This window comes from Elaeis guineensis, chromosome 1 (assembly GCF_000442705.2).
Source record: "Elaeis guineensis isolate ETL-2024a chromosome 1, EG11, whole genome shotgun sequence".
Taxonomy (NCBI): Eukaryota; Viridiplantae; Streptophyta; class Magnoliopsida; order Arecales; family Arecaceae; genus Elaeis; species Elaeis guineensis.
In genome coordinates, this window is record NC_025993.2 from 162,830,579 (window position 1) to 162,848,255 (window position 17,677).

General features: G+C 39.2%; 1 protein-coding gene across 2 annotated transcripts; it reads right to left on the reverse strand.

Annotated features, from left to right (window-relative positions):
• Positions 1 to 9,588, reverse strand: LOC105039473 (uncharacterized). 2 transcript variants are annotated; one of them, XM_029262831.2, is made up of 13 exons: positions 9,278 to 9,588; positions 8,252 to 8,356; positions 8,022 to 8,165; positions 7,353 to 7,469; positions 6,182 to 6,292; positions 4,862 to 4,924; positions 4,648 to 4,774; positions 2,922 to 3,004; positions 2,619 to 2,835; positions 1,441 to 1,568; positions 778 to 852; positions 551 to 671; positions 1 to 251 (listed from the first exon to the last, which is right to left on the reverse strand). In XM_029262831.2, the coding sequence occupies exons 1-13, from the start codon at positions 9,395 to 9,397 to the stop codon at positions 151 to 153; spliced, it is 1,512 nt and encodes a 503-aa protein (XP_029118664.2). In that variant the 5' UTR covers positions 9,398 to 9,588; the 3' UTR covers positions 1 to 150. The 2 variants fall into 2 exon arrangements, with proteins under 2 accessions (XP_029118664.2, XP_073102508.1); XM_073246407.1 differs by lacking the exon at positions 1 to 251 and having other exon boundaries at positions 551 to 658.
• Between the last annotated feature and the right edge of the window lie 8,089 nt (positions 9,589 to 17,677).

Consider the following 17,677-nt stretch of genomic DNA (forward strand, 5'->3'; position numbering starts at 1 on the left):
TGGAAACTCCAAATCCTGAATTTCTCATCCTATTATAGTTGTGATAAAAATTCATCATCAATTTCTAATGTCTACAACACACGGCAGATCACACATTGGGACTGCTATGTTACCCCTACAATGGAAATTAGGAATCAGAATCCACTTGATCTATGATGAAAGCGCTAATTCTTGGAAGACTTTCCCTCGGTGTTCAAAATTTCTGAACTCATCAAAGCTAGCACAACCTGGGCTCAAAAGAATAGTATCTCCTGCACACGATAGAGAGAGAGAGAGAGAGAGAGAGAGAGAGAGAGAGAGAGAGATCAGTTTCTGGTCAAGATAATAAGAGTCCGTACTGAAAGTAGTCAGATAACAGATAAAAAAAGAATTATAAAGGGGAAAACATAACAAGTACACCTATAGCTAGACAGGCAACTGTCCTAAAGTACAGTTTAGCATGACCATTTGGAGCAGAAAAGTCCTAGGCGGGGCAATGTGTCACTGAATGATGCATCATTACAATGGTCAAATACAAATGCTTATTTTTAACAGCAAGTAGACAACAAACCATATCTGGCCATGCTTCTTGCGCATTTCACAGCTTCCTCGAGGTTCACAGCCCTAATGCAAGGAATACTAAGCCCACCATCACACAATGTCTTTTGGATCATAACACCTGAAGATCCAAACTATGAACAATTACCCACATCTCTGTTAGTTTGCCAGCTTGTCCAGGAACAACTCATTAATTAGGTAAAACAACGACAAATGGCCATATATCTGCAGAAAACTCACAGTGATGACACCTCTGTGATGATTAAGAAGCTCAACTAGTTGTTCGAAACCATTGGATCCTTCATTCCCTAAAACCTAAAGAAGCAAAAAAGAGTGAAATGTAAGATGTATAGGGAAATTATAGATTCTTTTAGTATAAATTTGTCAAACTAATATTAAAGATAGAAGGTGAGCCTTGGTGCAATAGTAAGGTTGCTCTATTGTGTCCCAGAAGTCATGCAGGACCCTTTTCAAACCCCTACAATGGTACAAATCTCGTGCGCTAGACCAACTTTCTTAAATATACTTGGAGACAGTAACTTTGATAATGGGGAACAATGCCACAACAGACATAATTTGTTATTACATGTCGCAGTTTTAGAAACCTGAGAACTACGCTATAGAGAGGCAAAGCCAGAGGAAACATAATGGAGGTCCAAAATGGAACCAACATGCAAATCATTCGTTTGGCTTGGATATAGGGGAAAAAGACTAATTGAACAATCTACCAGTTGGTTCCCCTCCAAAGTTTCCCTGTACAAACAAGGATGCTAATAATTGCTTTCTCTTGGACATGCAAAAAATTTAGGGTTTCACATTATTTTCCAAAAATTAAAAAAAGGAAATTAAAGACTGGTTAATAACTAAGCATGTTCCTAGTTATAAATATGAAAGTGGAGTTACCTTCGCAAGACCACCAAAAAGGACGACTGCCTTGTGATCTTTGAGACCCATTAATCCTGTATATGTTGATTCAACATTTGTAGCTTTGCTGTCATCCACCCATGTCACTCCACGAGCATCCATGAAAACTACATTTGAACATCAAAAAACTATGAAATGATATACAAGTTTGAAAGCAAAAGAGAATCTAGATCAAACAAGACAGTTTATACTAATGCAAGTGAATGGTAAAAATCTCTTTGCTAAACATTGCATTTTTTTCCCTTTTTCTTTAGACAATCATATTTCCAGATCTTGACTTGCCTAGATTATGACCAAAAATTTGATCCAATTGTCTTCATGAATCAAACAATCTGATGCTGGCCAACAACAGATGGGGCTGCTTGTTTGTTACATGCATTCCAATGCAGACAATTTATTTAGCCATCATAAAAAACTTTTCTAAAAATGAAAAAAGTAAACCATCTGAACAAAATATTTTTAATTGGTTTGGGCCTACGATAACATGCAATATCAAGACTGTTGCGGTGCGGTAAGGGATAGTCACAACTGCTGCAATCAACTAGCAACAGAATTCAACAACTACCTTTAATTTTATGAAGTTTGTTTTACTGAGGCTCTAGAGCAAATTATATGCTTGATTGGAGCATCCAAATTTGTCAATACGGAACTTGAACATCACTCAACAAGCAATGGTAGTGAAATGGCCTGTGGATGCATCAATTTTAACATATGTGCTAACAGCTTTAAAGCATACATTAGCAGAATAGGGAAAGAATGGTCCTAGTGACACCAAGTTAATGTTTGTAAATTTTCCTATGCTCCCAGACCAACTTGAGGCCAATGTTTCAAACTTTACAATGGAAGTCAACTCAAAGAGATTCTGGATAATGGAAATTCATGATGGTTGCATTTAGTTTTCATTAATGCATAATTAAGCAGCTGTAGTAGAGAATTCAAAATTGTTGTCAATTATAAACAAGACAGAATTTGCTTTAAGAACATTGGAGTCTAAACAGTTTAGTGCCGTATATTTATGTGATCATACATACAGACATATGTACTCTCTCTCTCTCTCTCTCTCTCTCTCTCTCTCTCTCTCTCATCATGCTCCATAATAGATATGTACATAATAGAATTCAAAGCTTAATCATGATGAAGGATCAAAAAATGCTTACCAACTTGCATCCTATGAGGCAAGAGGCTTAGGATTTCCACAGTGGAATTGATGGAATCAGAATCAATTCCAACATCCAATCCAAGAACTGAAAATGCAGCCACTGCTGCATTGCAATAGTTGTGGGTGCCCATCGCCTTCAGAGATCCCAATTGAAGATGCGTGACAGACCCAGATGTGGGAATGCTGAGTATTGCACCCTTTGTCTCAATATCCATCTATACAAAGTCACAAATAAATGTTGTGGTCAAGTGGTGGTACGACTGACAATGCATGAGCACACTTTGTAAAAGAGAATGTTTACTTTGATGCCCGGATGATCTCCTATCCAAGCAACATTGCACTTGTTTGCATGACTGCTAAAAGCTTCATTTAAGTAATGATTTCCTGAAACAAATTTTTCCAATACCATCATCCAGCACAATTGATGGCAAATTGTCAATACCATCATTCAGCACGACTGGTGGCAAATTGTCAGTAAGACAACCACAGTATGCTATAATTCAAGAGAATGAATAAAGACATTCAGCTATATCATACTGCAAATGCCAGCTTGAAGTCTATGTATCTTATTTCTGCCTCTTTTGATTCTCTGGTCCTTTAGAAAAAAGTCATTGAAGATTGATTTCAACATAACTTTTAAGTTTTAAACAACTAGCTTTGCCTCAGCTATGTGCGGATGGCTTCACAGGTCAGGCATGATTGGTCTATGTCTGAAAACCTTTCACAACCAGCTTTTAGCCTGATATCAACCCTCCAAGAAGTTGTAACAAAACTTTGTGCAAGAGAAGCACCTAACATGAAAACTTAAAGACCAGTTTGCTGGTAGCTGGTAGGTGACATACCACTTTGACAATTTAACTTAAGGTCATACAATTGGGTAACAGGACTCCGAGGTTCAATAGATTAGGAATAGTTGAACCAAGGATGGACAACTCATATTGAAGAGGTGCATCACACAGCTATGGTAATTTAAGGCCTTCAAAAGAAGAGTTCAATGTTACTTCATTGGTGTATTCGTTGGTCTACCATTTTGACTACAGCTGAATGTTCACCTAGGGGACAAATAATTGAGCCTAAAAATGGACAACTCATATTGAAGAGCTGCATTACACAACTATAATAGTTTAAGGCCTTCACAAGCAGTTGAATGTTAGTTCGTCAGTGTACTAGGAGGCCTGTACAGTGCTACTTCATTGGTGCATGCTCACTTGGGGGAAGACATTATAGAATGCAAAATGACCAAAAAGCAGCCAAACAATATAGAATAAGGAAGGAAATGTTACAGTTGTAAATGCAGTACATCATGTAGCTCATTAGTTCAATCTTGGAGACAGAAATGGTTAGGAGAGTTCAATTATAAAGTCAATCTTTAACCTAAAATATTGGGTGACTCAAAAATCCTACAGAACTGTCTTTTATATTTCCTCAGCCTTTATGATAGTGGAAATGATCATGAAACTCTCATCAAAAGGAAAGACTCATGATTTTGTGCATCTAATCCCGATGGTTTATGGACATAAGCCATAAATCTATGATAGAATATGAAAGACATCGTAATATAGCTTAAAAGCTGCTAGGAAGTCCAAGTTACTGCTTCACATGAGAGTCAAGCACATGAACAAGAAGCATGAACACCCACCTAGACTCTAACTAGAAGAGAATCAGAGTCATACATACAAGAACAAAGGCTTGTCTGACAAAGGTATGCACTTCTGTCTCCCTTGAACAATTATTTCTTCACCATAACAATTATATTCTTCTCCTCATGGGAATAGACGATCTAACATATGGATAAGTATTGTTTACTTTCAGCATCAAATAAACTGAAAATAAGTTTGAAAAAATGACAATAGAATCAAATGCAATAACCATTTTGCCATTTTCACATAAATAACTAGAGGTTACAAAAGTATTTGCTGGAAAAAGTCATGGAAAAGGCATCATCAAAACTTGACCTCAATAAAAGCAACATTATTTTATAATTTTTAGAAATCCCAAAATTTCAAAGGGGATACATATGGTAATACCAACTGGAAGGACTGCAAGTTTGCTATGCTTCATATGAGAAAACAAACAGCATTTCAGAGCAGCATAATTCTGCATTGTCTTGTGCCTCTCTAGATGATCAGGTGTCAGGTTTAAAACCACTGCAACCTTTACAGTAATAAAAAAAATATTGAAGAATGATTTGATTATTAGATGCTCACATGAACACAATTGAAATCTTCAAATCCAACTTACTGCAGGAGAAAAGTACTTAATTGGAACTTCCATCTGATAGCTGCTAACCTCCACCACAGCTACCTATGAATATGAAACTCTGTAAGTTAAAACTAGTAAAAAGAAATCCGAGAAGATGTTTGAGCAGTACGCATTTAAGTAAAAGGAAGGCATTTGAGGTACCCGTCAGAAATAATAAGCTCCATATCAGGCATCATAAGCAGTAATCAACTGAACTTAGTGGGCCAAATAAAATTGGTGCAGTTGTTTTCTACTTCTTAGTCAAAAATGGTAGTCCCGGTACACAAGATTCCTGCGGCTGCGAGGTCTAGAAAGGGTCAGATGTACACAGCCTTACCCTGGTGCACAGGGAGGCAGTTTTTATGTTTTGAACCTGTGACACTGAGGTCACCAATGGAGCAAACTTATCATTGTGCCAAGGCTTGCCCTTTAGGCTATTACCCAGTTATGGTCTTGACAATCTAGGGTCCTCGGAGAGGTGGACTAGGAACAGACCTAATCTTTGGCATTTTTTAACACAGTAGCTGCCCCAGGACATGAACCCGTGCTGTTGCACTTGTCATACTGAGCCTTTTACCATCGCACCAAGCTATGGTCCCTTCGTTATGTTACCAAAACTACAACAAGAGAACAAAAAGATATATATTATAGGTCCAATTCCAATAGTCTAATAGCCTATTAGCAACTAACTAGTCTAAAACAACCATTACACATGACAAATAACCATCCACTTACTTTAAACTAACAACTTTTTTTAACTATGATTGAAGAATTGGAAACTAAAAGACAATGAGGATGTAGAAAATTAGCTAGAATCCAAACAAAAGCATGTGACTTGAACTCATTCTTGTTATAATCTTTTTGCCATTATAAGTTGTAAACAAAAGGTAGTAAAAAATCCCCAAGGAACTGCCAGTAGGCCTGTTCACAAGGGTTTGTTTGTCAGTGTTTCCCAAGTTCACCTTGTTTGATCAAAGTGTAAATATCACCAATCTATTAACGCTTCTATATCCCATCACTCTCTAGATTAATATGCCTAGAAATGATTCCTACCAAAATAAATAAATAAATAAACTCAACTACAGTCCTTACTCATGGTTCTCATGCAAAAGCAGCACATCAAGTTTCACAGACCAGAACTTATGGTTGGCAAAACGTAGAAGAAAGACATAGTGCTGTACAATAACTCCGTATGGACTAGAAAATAGCTCTGAGCATGGAATCATCAGCAAAACATTTATATGTTATTTGTGAATGCAATATGTCTTTAATTAAAAGAATTCCAATGATTATGTTTTATCAAAGGAGAAAGATAGTTGCCTGATATATGTCCCTTCCCGAAGATGATTGTAAGCACTGAATGGCAGCATCTGAGAGTGGCCTTCCAAGGTTTCCTCCAACAAAGGTTTCAATGCCCAAATGATGAAGCATCTGTATCCAGAATAGGCCAATATAATAAGTAATCAACTGTATTTGGATATCAAACCATCTCATGGCAGAAAATGCTAATGAAATGATTGGTTGATCACACAAGAATCGGCATGCATATATCTTTGTCTGACAGAAAAACTTGAATCAAGATTTTTCTTTGACAAAACTAGCAGGGTAAATCTTGTTTATATCCTATGTTTATGTTCATAACAGATTTGCAGTTCCTGTGAATACAATGCATATTCATATAAACACAAATCGCGATGAGATATGATGTTCCATAAAGATTATGTGAGGAGGGGGGAGAGAGCAGTGGGGGGTTGGGGTAGCCACCACGAAGCTCAAAAATTTCAATGAAATTTTAGTTATCCAGTGTTGAACAATTAATTTCCCTGAATAGTTATATAAGAACATTATACCCTAGCCTTATAGTTCAAGAAAGCATTTTTCCATTCACAACCAGATCCTAGATTAGATCTTAACCGTATAAAAAGTGGAAATCTCAGTGCATGATATATGTATAATCAAAAAATTTTAATGAACTTTCAATCATTCAGAGTTGACCATATCATTTTCCTCAATAGTTATATAAGAACATTATACTTCAAGAAAGCCCTTTCCCATTCACAACCAAATCAAAAAAAGGGCATTCCAATGCACAAGGTCCTTGCCACTACAGGGTCAGGGAAGGGTCAAATATATGCAGCCTTAACCCAATGTGCCGAGAGGCTGTTTTTGTATTTTGAGCTCATGACACACAAGTCACAATAGAGCAACCTTACCATTGTGCCAAGGCTCACCCTCATCTTAACTGAAAGGTTGCTAGCAATAATATCATAATATTAGCTCCTACTCTATTCTAGCATGGTTAATGAAGCAAAGATCCACAGAAATATAATTCAGGCACACGACTTCTGGTCATTTTAATTAGAAGCTCATAATATCCAACCTTCAAAATTTTTCTTTGGCCAGAACACGTAGAATTTGTTAGAAGATTTTGCAAGAAGTGGTCAACGGGGAGAACTCTCGGTCCTCAGAGAAGGTAAGGAGATCTAGTTACCTGTCCAGCAAAAGAAGCCACAGTGGATTTTCCATTTGTGCCAGTCACTGCCAAAACTTTGATATTTTGAGGCAATACTTCTGCTGCAAAGTCCAACTCCGACATCACTTGCCCTCCCTGCAATTTCACATTAGCAAAGAAACCTCCTTTTAGCAACAGCAGTATGTTTAGGATAAGGAATAATCCATGTCTGATAGACTAAGTAAACAAATATTGTTTAGTCAGTGAAACATCATAATCTGCCTCTACTTTTTCAGATAGTAAAAAAATCAAACCAACATGCAACATCCCATTTAAGAGGGTTTGTTTTAAGAATTCCGGTCCACATTTTCCTATAAAGGTTGAATCCCCAGAAAATGCAAGCTTCTTCAAATGAAGCCCAATGTAACAGTGGTGGTAGATATTAGTCAACGTCATATGTCACATAGGAATGTATTTATGTATGTAGAAAAAGGTTTATTTCAAGCAACAAAAATTATGACATGATATGGTGAATTTGGTAAATTGTCGACACACAGGATGCTCTCTCTCTCGCTTTCTCTGCAGTGAAAATCACCAGATGCATATTCAGATGCCTAAAGTAGACTGAACAACATCTTCAGTAACAGGCACAAGCAACATCAAAAACAACAAGAACAGAAAGGAAAACGGTTGGTCAGGAGAACTTACAGAGTGCAGCCAATTAGAAAGACCATACTTCTCAAGAGGAACTCCAGGAGAAACCACTATCCTGTCTGCGCTGTCTAAAAGCATATCATCACAATAACCAAGATTTGTTTGCAAATCAGCATATTCTGCAAATAGAGGATCGTTCTGTAACCATAAAAAATCATGGTCATTAAAGAGGTTAAAATAAAAAGAACAGTCTTTTCTGATAATCCAATCATAATTAGACATACTTCTAATGGGACCAACTGTTCATTCTTATCTATGGCAAGAACAGAAGCACCTCTAACAAGAGCAAGCCTTGCTGCAGCCCTCCCAGACTCCCCCAGGCCTACAACCTGGCAAAACAAAAGTAAAATGAACAAAAGAAAAGAAACTGGCAGAGTGGCAATGTTTACATATATCATGAAGGTCCAATACCAGTTGAACATCACTCATGAACAATCTGGCTTGGTGCTCATATATCACTATCCTTTGTTAATCTCAAGTGAGTTAACTTAGTTTGGATTTCTTTCAGCAACATTGATAGAGAGTCTTGTCAGCAGAATCTGATATTAATAAGAGTTAGATTTGCTAATGTTTCACTCCCATGTTTACAAATTGGGAGTTATAACTTGTAAGCAAGAAACTACAGGCAATATTAATGTACCACATCATTCTACCCGCATTGGACTAAAAGAGCTTGGTTCAATCAAACAACACTAAACCGGCCAGTTAGTTGCACCCAACCCTCTCCATTCTACATAGTTTCTATCTCACAATTAGGAACAATGCCTATGGATAAATTCCTTCGCTTGATTGGTCGACAATTTTTTTTTTTAAAAAAAAAACTAGTGATAATGGATGGCATCTACGATGCCATCCTGCTACGAATCTATATATTGCTACGGGAGGAAAAAAAAGGAACTAGTAAAAACGTATAGCTTTCACAACAAGTAAATAATGTGATCAAATATTGCTCATGCTACTAGCATTAAACACAGTGGAAAGGTCCCTGTACATCCTAAAAACCACTTCCACACACAAAATACGATCTTTTCGTTGGATTTCACTAAAACTTGATCGATCCTTTGATATATAGACTGAAAATCTCACAAAATTAGAAAGAAGAGCAACACCATTACTATGTGGCTCCTGTGAGTGAATAGCTGCTAATCAGTGCAAGAGACTGAACTAGATCAGTAGAACTCCCCCATTCTCTTACCAAAAATTTATTTCAAAGAAAAAAAAAAAAGATCCAGAAGAGTGGGGAGACTGACCGCAACTCTCTGGCCCTTGAGGTCTTCGACGGAGGACCGAACCCGGCGGAGGGCGGAAGCCGGGGGCGAGCTCGGGGTCTGTGCTTGGACTAGGCTAAGGGAGAGGAAGGGGGCTCCCATCTCAGCGGAATATGCCGAGCTCCAATGGTTCCCGAAAAAATTTCCCTTCCGGAAGCCTTCGTGGATGTGAGAAAACTATAATATAACAACCGTAGACGAGAAGGAAACGAGATCATGAGGGACCGAACGGCGAACCGGTTTCCTGTCAAGCACCGGGCGAGCGAGGAAAGAAGTGAGTCCAAAGTTCTCCTTGCCGCCATGTTTTCCGTTTCTTTCACCTGTTAAGAGTGGCTGGGAAATCGGAATGGCAGTTTTCCAGACTACTGGAGGAAGGCCCACCTGGTTGGGTTGGGATTCTGGGCCGCACAAAGCTTGGACTTTAGCCCTTGATTGGAGTGGGGTTGGGTTTATTTTTGATGCAAGATTGGGCCGGGTTTATGGGATTTTGCAAAGTAATGTTATAGATTCCCAGCGTTATATCTGTGCCTAAGCAAAGAGGTCCATTTCTATTTTCCATCTAAACTTAGGGCATATTTGATTAAGAAAAATTGGACCTTAGATTGAGAATGAAAATAGGTGACTCAAGAAAAAAATAGGTATGCTCCAATATCTCAAAATCAATCTATATCTTCTTCTAATATTTAAATTTCATTGTGATTTTGATTTTGATTCCAATCATGAATTAAATATATGGGGGAGGATATGATCATTCTAATTTTCATTTCAATATATTTTAATTTTAATTTTCATTTTAATCTGACTCGAGTCTGATTTTATTCCAATTGCGGACCAAACATACCCTTAAAACACGACTCACCTCTTTGAAGGTGCAGGATACTTTAAAATGATGAAGCCTAGTCTTATAGAGCACTACCTAATCATGCACAAAACTCGTACCAACCAACAAAATGCAGCTGTTATGGTCACGAATCTTGCAACCTATCTCTGCATCACCTTTCTCTTTGCAGGACGTGTCAAAATTAATGTTGACATGGTGAGGGTATCGCAAGGCTCATTACTTGCATAGATTTTGTGGATAGCCTTTTGCCTGCGTGGATGTCATGGGTTTTGTCCATCATTTTTCGCTTGATGCCTTCATCATCACCATGTTTATTGCCAGAACATTATAATGTGAGATGATTTTTGTATTTAAATTAATCAGTGTCTTTCTATAAAAGCCTTGAACTCAACCATCGAGTCTCTGCTACCTGCCGAAGATAAATGATTCATTCTGCCCACCTTTTGGCGAGAACTGTAGTGAGACAGAACAAGACTTGAAAAGTCACCATCGTCGGTCCATATTTTTGCAGCAAGTTTGTAATGTCTCTGAGCGACGAAGATTGGCATGTTGTGCTATTTCGTTACCGTAAAAGCTTGTTCATCATTGTTCACCCCCAAAAAAAAAAAAAAAAACTTGCTCCTCATGCCTCGCAATTGCTTGATATAACTTTTATCTTCAGGATGTCCCCATGCATGTGTAAAGAGATGTCAATGTCAAGTAAGAATTGAATCAATCCAATCCGATACATATTTCTTTCATTCCGATGTCCTCATCAGATTAAGAGTCTAAATTTATATATTCATTCATAAACATTACGATTGATCAATAAATTTATACTGCAGTATCCCTTGTTCACATAAATTATAGATTAAATCAACTCTAATACCATTTGTAACGATTCAGAATCTTATAAAAAAAAATTAGTCGAAAGATATTATTTGAATCTTTTAAATTCTATATAAATATAAAAAATATTCTCAATGAATAATCGATGTGAGATTAAATATATATCCGTATAAATTTCATACAATTAAATATAAATTTACTTTGTGTATATAATAAATTTTACAGCAATATGCTGATAAGTGTTTCACGTAGCTCCAACATATAAATTATAGGGAGCCACAAGGATAATTGGACCCCATTTTTCTTCGTTGGGTGCATTATGTCCATCAACTTCATGTTGTAATTAAGTTGGACTATAGAAGAGAGGAGTTGAATATTTGAGTTAAACTAGCTTGTCACTAGGAAAAAACTCAGGGTGCTTAAAACTTACATAAGATGCGTCCTTGGGTACCTGAATACGGCGGTATCCGATGCTTCAAGGGAAAGGTACTCAGAGCGCATTTCTTCAATAAAATGTTGGGTACTGGGGTCTGTAACATGGTCATGACAACACCGTTATCTGTCATACAGTGGCAACGGTCAAATCTATAGATAGTTGTTACACGTTAAAATTAATGTCATGTTTGACAGTTCTTTGGGCAAAGATCCAATTAATGTTAGACTATTTTATATGTTTCTCAAGTTACAGCAGCTGCTATTGAAATCTAGAGTGCCGTATTGATGTTAAGAAATACAAAAGGTGGAAAGATCCCATAATAAGTGTTTTGGCTATTGTATAACACCATCTAAAACTCATATTAAATGGAGCATGGTCATTCTATTATTACATCATGAAATATATTGTAGTGTAACAGCAAAACCTGGCTATTTGATGTTATTTTTGCTCTTTTGACGGTTGTTAATAAACCATGATTCATAGGCCATCATCATATTTGGTGAAAGGGAGCAATAGTTAAGGTAAAGAAGTCTCAATGTCATCCTTAAGAAAAATAAAGGGAACATGAGCATCAATAATAAAAATACGGATTCCACAATGATTTTAATCATCAGGAAGTACCACAATCATTCGTAGCAAACAGCACCAATGGAGAAAAATACGGACAAGGAAACCCAAATGTTTTTTTTGGATGGTGGGGTATTCTAATCATGCCTTTCTGGGCATTGAAAAGCTAGAGGATTAAGGGTTTAATCATTGGAGAAAAGCTAGGGCGATAAGACATTGCAGGGCATGATGGGGACTTCATCCGGCGACGCAAAGGCTAATGGGGAACGAAAATAGCTGGGCTGATGTTATGGTTCCTGAAGTGGAGCCAAATGGACCACAAAGAAAGGCTTCCTTCACCATCAATCATATTCAAAGCTTCTTTAGAGGGATATTAGACAAAAAAAAAAAAAAATTTATACATCATTGATGGTACAGAACCATACACACCTCCATAATGGTTGGTTCGTGCATAAGCCGGAAGAAATTTTTTTTTTTTGCACATACCATACTTTATCCCGTGCGTGAGCCAATCATCACGAACGGTGCGCACGTTTTGCACAGCCTGTGGTATACAAAAAATTTCTCTATCAGACAATGATCAATAAAGAGGAAGTGGTCAAAAATCAGACCTCTACTAATCCATATTATGGTGTGATTGCTGAATAGATATGGATGGATCACATGATAAGGCCTCTATCATCCTTAAATAAGGCTGATTTGAAGGTCTCGGAGTGCTTCCACAAAATTGAAAAGGGCAATTACCAAAATCTAGCGGGCTAAATAGTTTTGTGCTTATTCTAGCCTAACTAATGTTTGAATACCTTGCCACTACATTACGTGCAGGATGCTTGAGTGTGCCGGCTAGTGTAATTAGTAGAATCATTGACGATTGGTGCAATGGCTTGTATTTAATTCACTTTCACCCAATTTCGACCACATATTTAGATTTTTTTAAAAAAAAAAAATAGGAGCACTACTCTCAAGAGGTAATGGTTGAGATTGAGTCAAGCTCCAACTTTGCTGCAACAATTTAATTGTAAATAAAGGAACTATGGACCCAAGCTCATCTTCTATATTCTATCGGAATCACTTAAAGATATGCAAATCTAGATGCTTTGCTATGGTAGAAATTAGTTGCTGTGCATCTAAAAGAGGTACTTATGCGAGTGCACGAATGCACGAACTTTAAGATTCGTGCTGCTTTTTGTGACAGCATGTGTTACCAAAGAGTCCAGCAGTACGATGATCAGGTTAGGAAGTTCATCTCTAACTGCCTTGAAGTGGAGCTTGCATGATACGTACCCTGACTACCTGGTCATTACATGTGTCGCCCGGTCATCTGTTGCCGACGGCGTTTCCTGTTTTAAAAGACCCAGCCAACGGTAACCGGTGTATTGGACCCGCGATAATGGATAGGAAAGAGAGGAGCACCGGGAAAGGGCCGTCGGCGGGGAATGCGGTGCTGCCCCCATACGGATCACAACCGTAAAAGACGACATAACCTATACGGTTTGCAGGTACAAGGTACAGTATGGAGACAGGTACTGTTGTCTGTTGGCGCTGTTCCAGCTGCCGTGTACGTGCACTGGGGCCACCCAATCTTTCCCCATCCACCTTCTGATGAGTGCAGCCTACCCTCGGCTGATTTGGGCCGTCCATCAGGCGGGTCCCCTCCTCCTGTGGGTCAGTTCTGTACGTCCGGTTATCGAATCTGGTGTGCGAGATCTTCTGAGTGGGTTACATCTAATGGATGGCTGGGGACCACTGATCATAAGTGCATCAATTCTTAGCCTTACAAAAAGGAAATCAATTTGATGATGGTTGACACCGATGTGCTTGTCCCCGGTTAGGATATTAAAAGACTGGATGATGACTAGGACCAGACTGGGATTGGGTCCATTGCCAGTGTCTCTGGCGGAATTATGACGTTGCGTATTTATTTGGACTGTCTAAATTACTGCAGTGTGCTTGCCTTGGTAGAAAAATTGCTACAAGTGCTTGCCTCGATTTCTTGTGTGATGCTACAGGATTGAAGACTGTGTTTCACAGTATAAGTCTTCAATACAAGCAAATAATTATTTTTAAACTCAAAACCCAAGTTCCATATATTTATTTTCGGTACTCGTTGGACAAGGCTTTCTTTGGCACTGGAACCATTCAAAGGTATGTGCACAACTTTTTAAGGTTGAACCACCACCGCCATTATCATAGTTGATGGCCAATATTTAAAATGTTACAGTTGTACGGTAGGTTGTCAAGTCTAGAGATGGTGATATATTCAACTCCATCAGTTACGCAATCTAAATACGATAAATTTTATCCGACCCTCAACAGGTCCGGAATGGATACAGATGATAATCACAAGATCCTCTGTAAGTACGGTCCGTATAGATAATTTTTTTTCAAAATGTAAATAAAATTGATTTACATAAAAAAAAATAAATAAATTTTATAATTTTATTTGATCAAATCTATTTAAGCTGTTTAGTTTAATCATATCTATTGTATTTGGAACCCTATCCGCCCTATTCATTCTAAGATAAATGCAGGATGGATATAAATAATGACATACTCAATCCATTGGTACTTCTAAATATAATCATATTACATCCAAGATGATATCGGTAATGGTAAAATCTGTCCTGAATCCAATCCGAATATATTAACTCTTTATAAATTTTCTCTCTAAAATATAAAAAAATAATTTATAAGAAAAAAAAATAATTTTTTTGAAAAAATTAGCCAATAATTTTTTTTAAAAAAAATTTATCCAATTTGATTAGTCCAACTCTCTCTCTTTTTTTTTTTGGGTAGAGTTCAACTTCCTCTATTTAATCATACCCGCTGCATGCGGCACATGCTGAGGTAAAGATGGGAGGTCGCATATAGTTAATAACCTACTCCATTCCTAGACATACCCATGCAACATTGAATCGCTATAAATACGAAAAATTATTGTGTAAACTTAGTCTACAATAAATGTTATAGATTAAGCTAATAAAAATAAAGATTAGAGCCATATTTTGGTTGATGGATGGCTAGAAATTGAGTTGAGATTGTAATCAATGGGAAAATCAATAAAATTAATGGGATAATCAATGAAAATCAATGTGGTAATCAATGAAATATAACTTAACTCCCAGCCATCCATCAACTAAAATATGACTCTAATCTTTATTTTTATTAACTTAGTATGTAGTAAGCCTACACAAGAATTTCTCCTATAAATACACATGAACGTCTTTCCTCCTATCATCTTCTTTTTAAATTTTATATGTTCCAAATGATGAAGTTAACCACTTTGGATACTCTCTTTCTCTCTCTCAATCTCTCTCTCTCTCTCTCTCATTTCTCCTTTTGTTGCTCCTCATTTTTCAGGTAATTATCATGATCATAAGCACCAGGGCTTAATTCGCATGATTTTCTCTTTCCGGGAGAGGAAACTCTTCGAAAACTTGGTTCAATTATAGAAAGATTTGAAGAACATCCGCATCATTTTAGAACCAGAGGTCTCTTCCTAAACTATTGTGGCATTTCCTTCTACCAGACGCGAATTATGAACATGATTTCTTTTGCTTGACTTACATCTTTATGACTAATTTGTATATGTTTATTGGAACAAAACCCATTTCATATTGTTTGTCGTTGTAGAAGATCATGAACCATCCATGAATATTAAGATGCAACTCCAAGCTAGCTTTTCGCGTATATTTGTTGAAGTCATGTTCACATCGACCTGATTAAGCTCATGTGCATCTACAAGTGATGAATGGAAATTTCTTAAAAACAAATCAAACAAATGTATTAGATCGATACGGTTGTTAGCATTAATTGTGAACTTCTAGCTCGCCTTTGAATATTTCATGTATATATAATATATATTGTTTATGTTAGGATTTGACGTCTCGAGATTCAGCCCACATTGAGCCCACAGCGAGGTTCGCGGCGAAAAACGGAGTCCAACGAGATCAAGATCACCTGAAACGGAGCTCGGATGGAGGAGATACGAGCTTTTGAAGTCGGTACGAGAATCGAGGCGATGGAGGACCGGCGGCGGGCGGCAGCGGCGCGGCCGCAGGCGGCTGCGCGCGGGACGCGGGACCCAGGCCCGGCGGGACGCGCGTCCCAGGCCCGCAGCCCAGGCGGGCGCGCGGCCCAGGCGCGCGCAGGCCCGCGCGCAGGCGCGGCCCAGGCCCGCGTGCGCGGGCCGGCCCAGGCCAGCGGCCTGCTGGCCCCCTTGCCCCGGTCCACCGTGGACCGGGTGGTCCACGCACGGCCTGTGGACTACGTGGGCGTTTCCCACACATTTCTCGCGGTCCATGACACTATTCCGTGGACCGGAGCGCGATCTACCAGGGGGCTCCCGTCTTGATCGGATGGTTTGGGACGTGATTTGGATTGATTAAGGAGTCCTAATCACGATCTAAGTCGTGATTAAGGTCTATAAAAGCCCTGTGACGAAACAAAGAAGTAGGTTGGTTGGGTTTTCTCGCCGCCGTACGAACCAGAGGAGAGAGAGAGGCGTGAGGCTGCTGTGAGAGAAGGAGCAGGAGGCTCCTGGACAGCGGTCGCTAGGCTCTTCAGGGGTTCAGGGGGTCTCCAAGAGAGAGAGAGCTTTTGTGAGGGGAACTTCAGGTGAGAGAGAATTGGGTGTACAAGGGTTGAGGGTGAGGTCTCCTCTTGTAAAATTTTCTTTTCATAGTGAAGTTTGCATGCCCGTGGAGGCGAGCCCTTTTGTGGCTGATCCACGTATTTTGATTGTTTTCTTTTTATTTTGTTTCTTCTTTCTTCCTGCTGCATCGCGTGGTACTGAAAAAATTTTGGGAGGTAGTGTCCTGGCCAGACATCCACCCAACAAGTGGTATCAGAGCAAGGCGGTACAAGGACGCAGATTGCAGTAGTGGTGAGCAAGACTGAAGATGGAGAAAACAGGAACAATCAAGATGGAGATCAACAAGTTGATGGTAAGAGCAATTTCTCCTTGTGGCAGGCAAGGGTGAAGAACGTGCTCATCCAACAGGGATTGATCGATACTCTCTTGTGCGATAAGAAGCCGACCAACATGGAGGTGCGAGATTGGAAACGGCTACAGATGCAGGCGGTGAGTACCATCCGCATGTACCTGACGGATGAGGTGGTGATCCATGTACTGAGCGAGACTTCCCGACGGTGCTGTGGTCGAAGCTCGAGGAGTTGTACATGGCGAAGTCTCTCACCAACACTCTTTTCCTCTGGAGGCAGTTTTACCAACTACGGATGACTGAGGGACAGAGCGTGCAGGAGCATTTGAGCCACTTCCAGAAGATCCTCATCGACCTCCTCAGCGTTGGTGAGAATGTTGAGGAGAAGACCAGGGCGCTGGTTTTGCTGGCGTCGCTTCCCCCTTCGTATGAGTCCTTGGTGACTACTCTTCTAGTGGTGAAAAGCACTATCAAGATGGACGAGGTCACCGCGGCGATACTCCAGAACGAGGTTCTCAGGAGGGAGAACCCAGCTTCGAGCTCAGGTGGCGATAGCTCAGCTTTGGTGGCTTCTGGAGGTGCAGGAGGCGGTAGACGGAGCGACAGGAGATCGCAACGAGGGCGTCTAAGTCCAAGAGGGACTTGAGCAAAACCAGGTGTTACGATGTGAGGAGTTGGGGCATCTAGCCAGAGATTGCCCTCAACTGAAAAATCGGACGGTGGCTGCTGTAGCGACGACCGGCAGTGATTTAGATGGAGATGTCTTT

What these genes read in the sequence shown, in the direction of transcription:
- LOC105039473 (XM_029262831.2), bottom strand. Translation starts at nt 9,397, where the DNA reads ATGGGAGCCCCCTTCCTCTCCCTTAGCCTAGTCCAAGCACAGACCCCG. An exon ending in GAGATCATCCGGGCATCAAA is followed by an intron (nt 2,836 to 2,921) that starts GTAAACATTCTC and finishes GACTTTGTATAG; the next exon opens with ATGGATATTGAGACAAAGGG. An exon ending in AAGAAGCATGGCCAGATATG is followed by an intron (nt 252 to 550) that starts GTTTGTTGTCTA and finishes TATCGTGTGCAG; the next exon opens with GAGATACTATTCTTTTGAGC.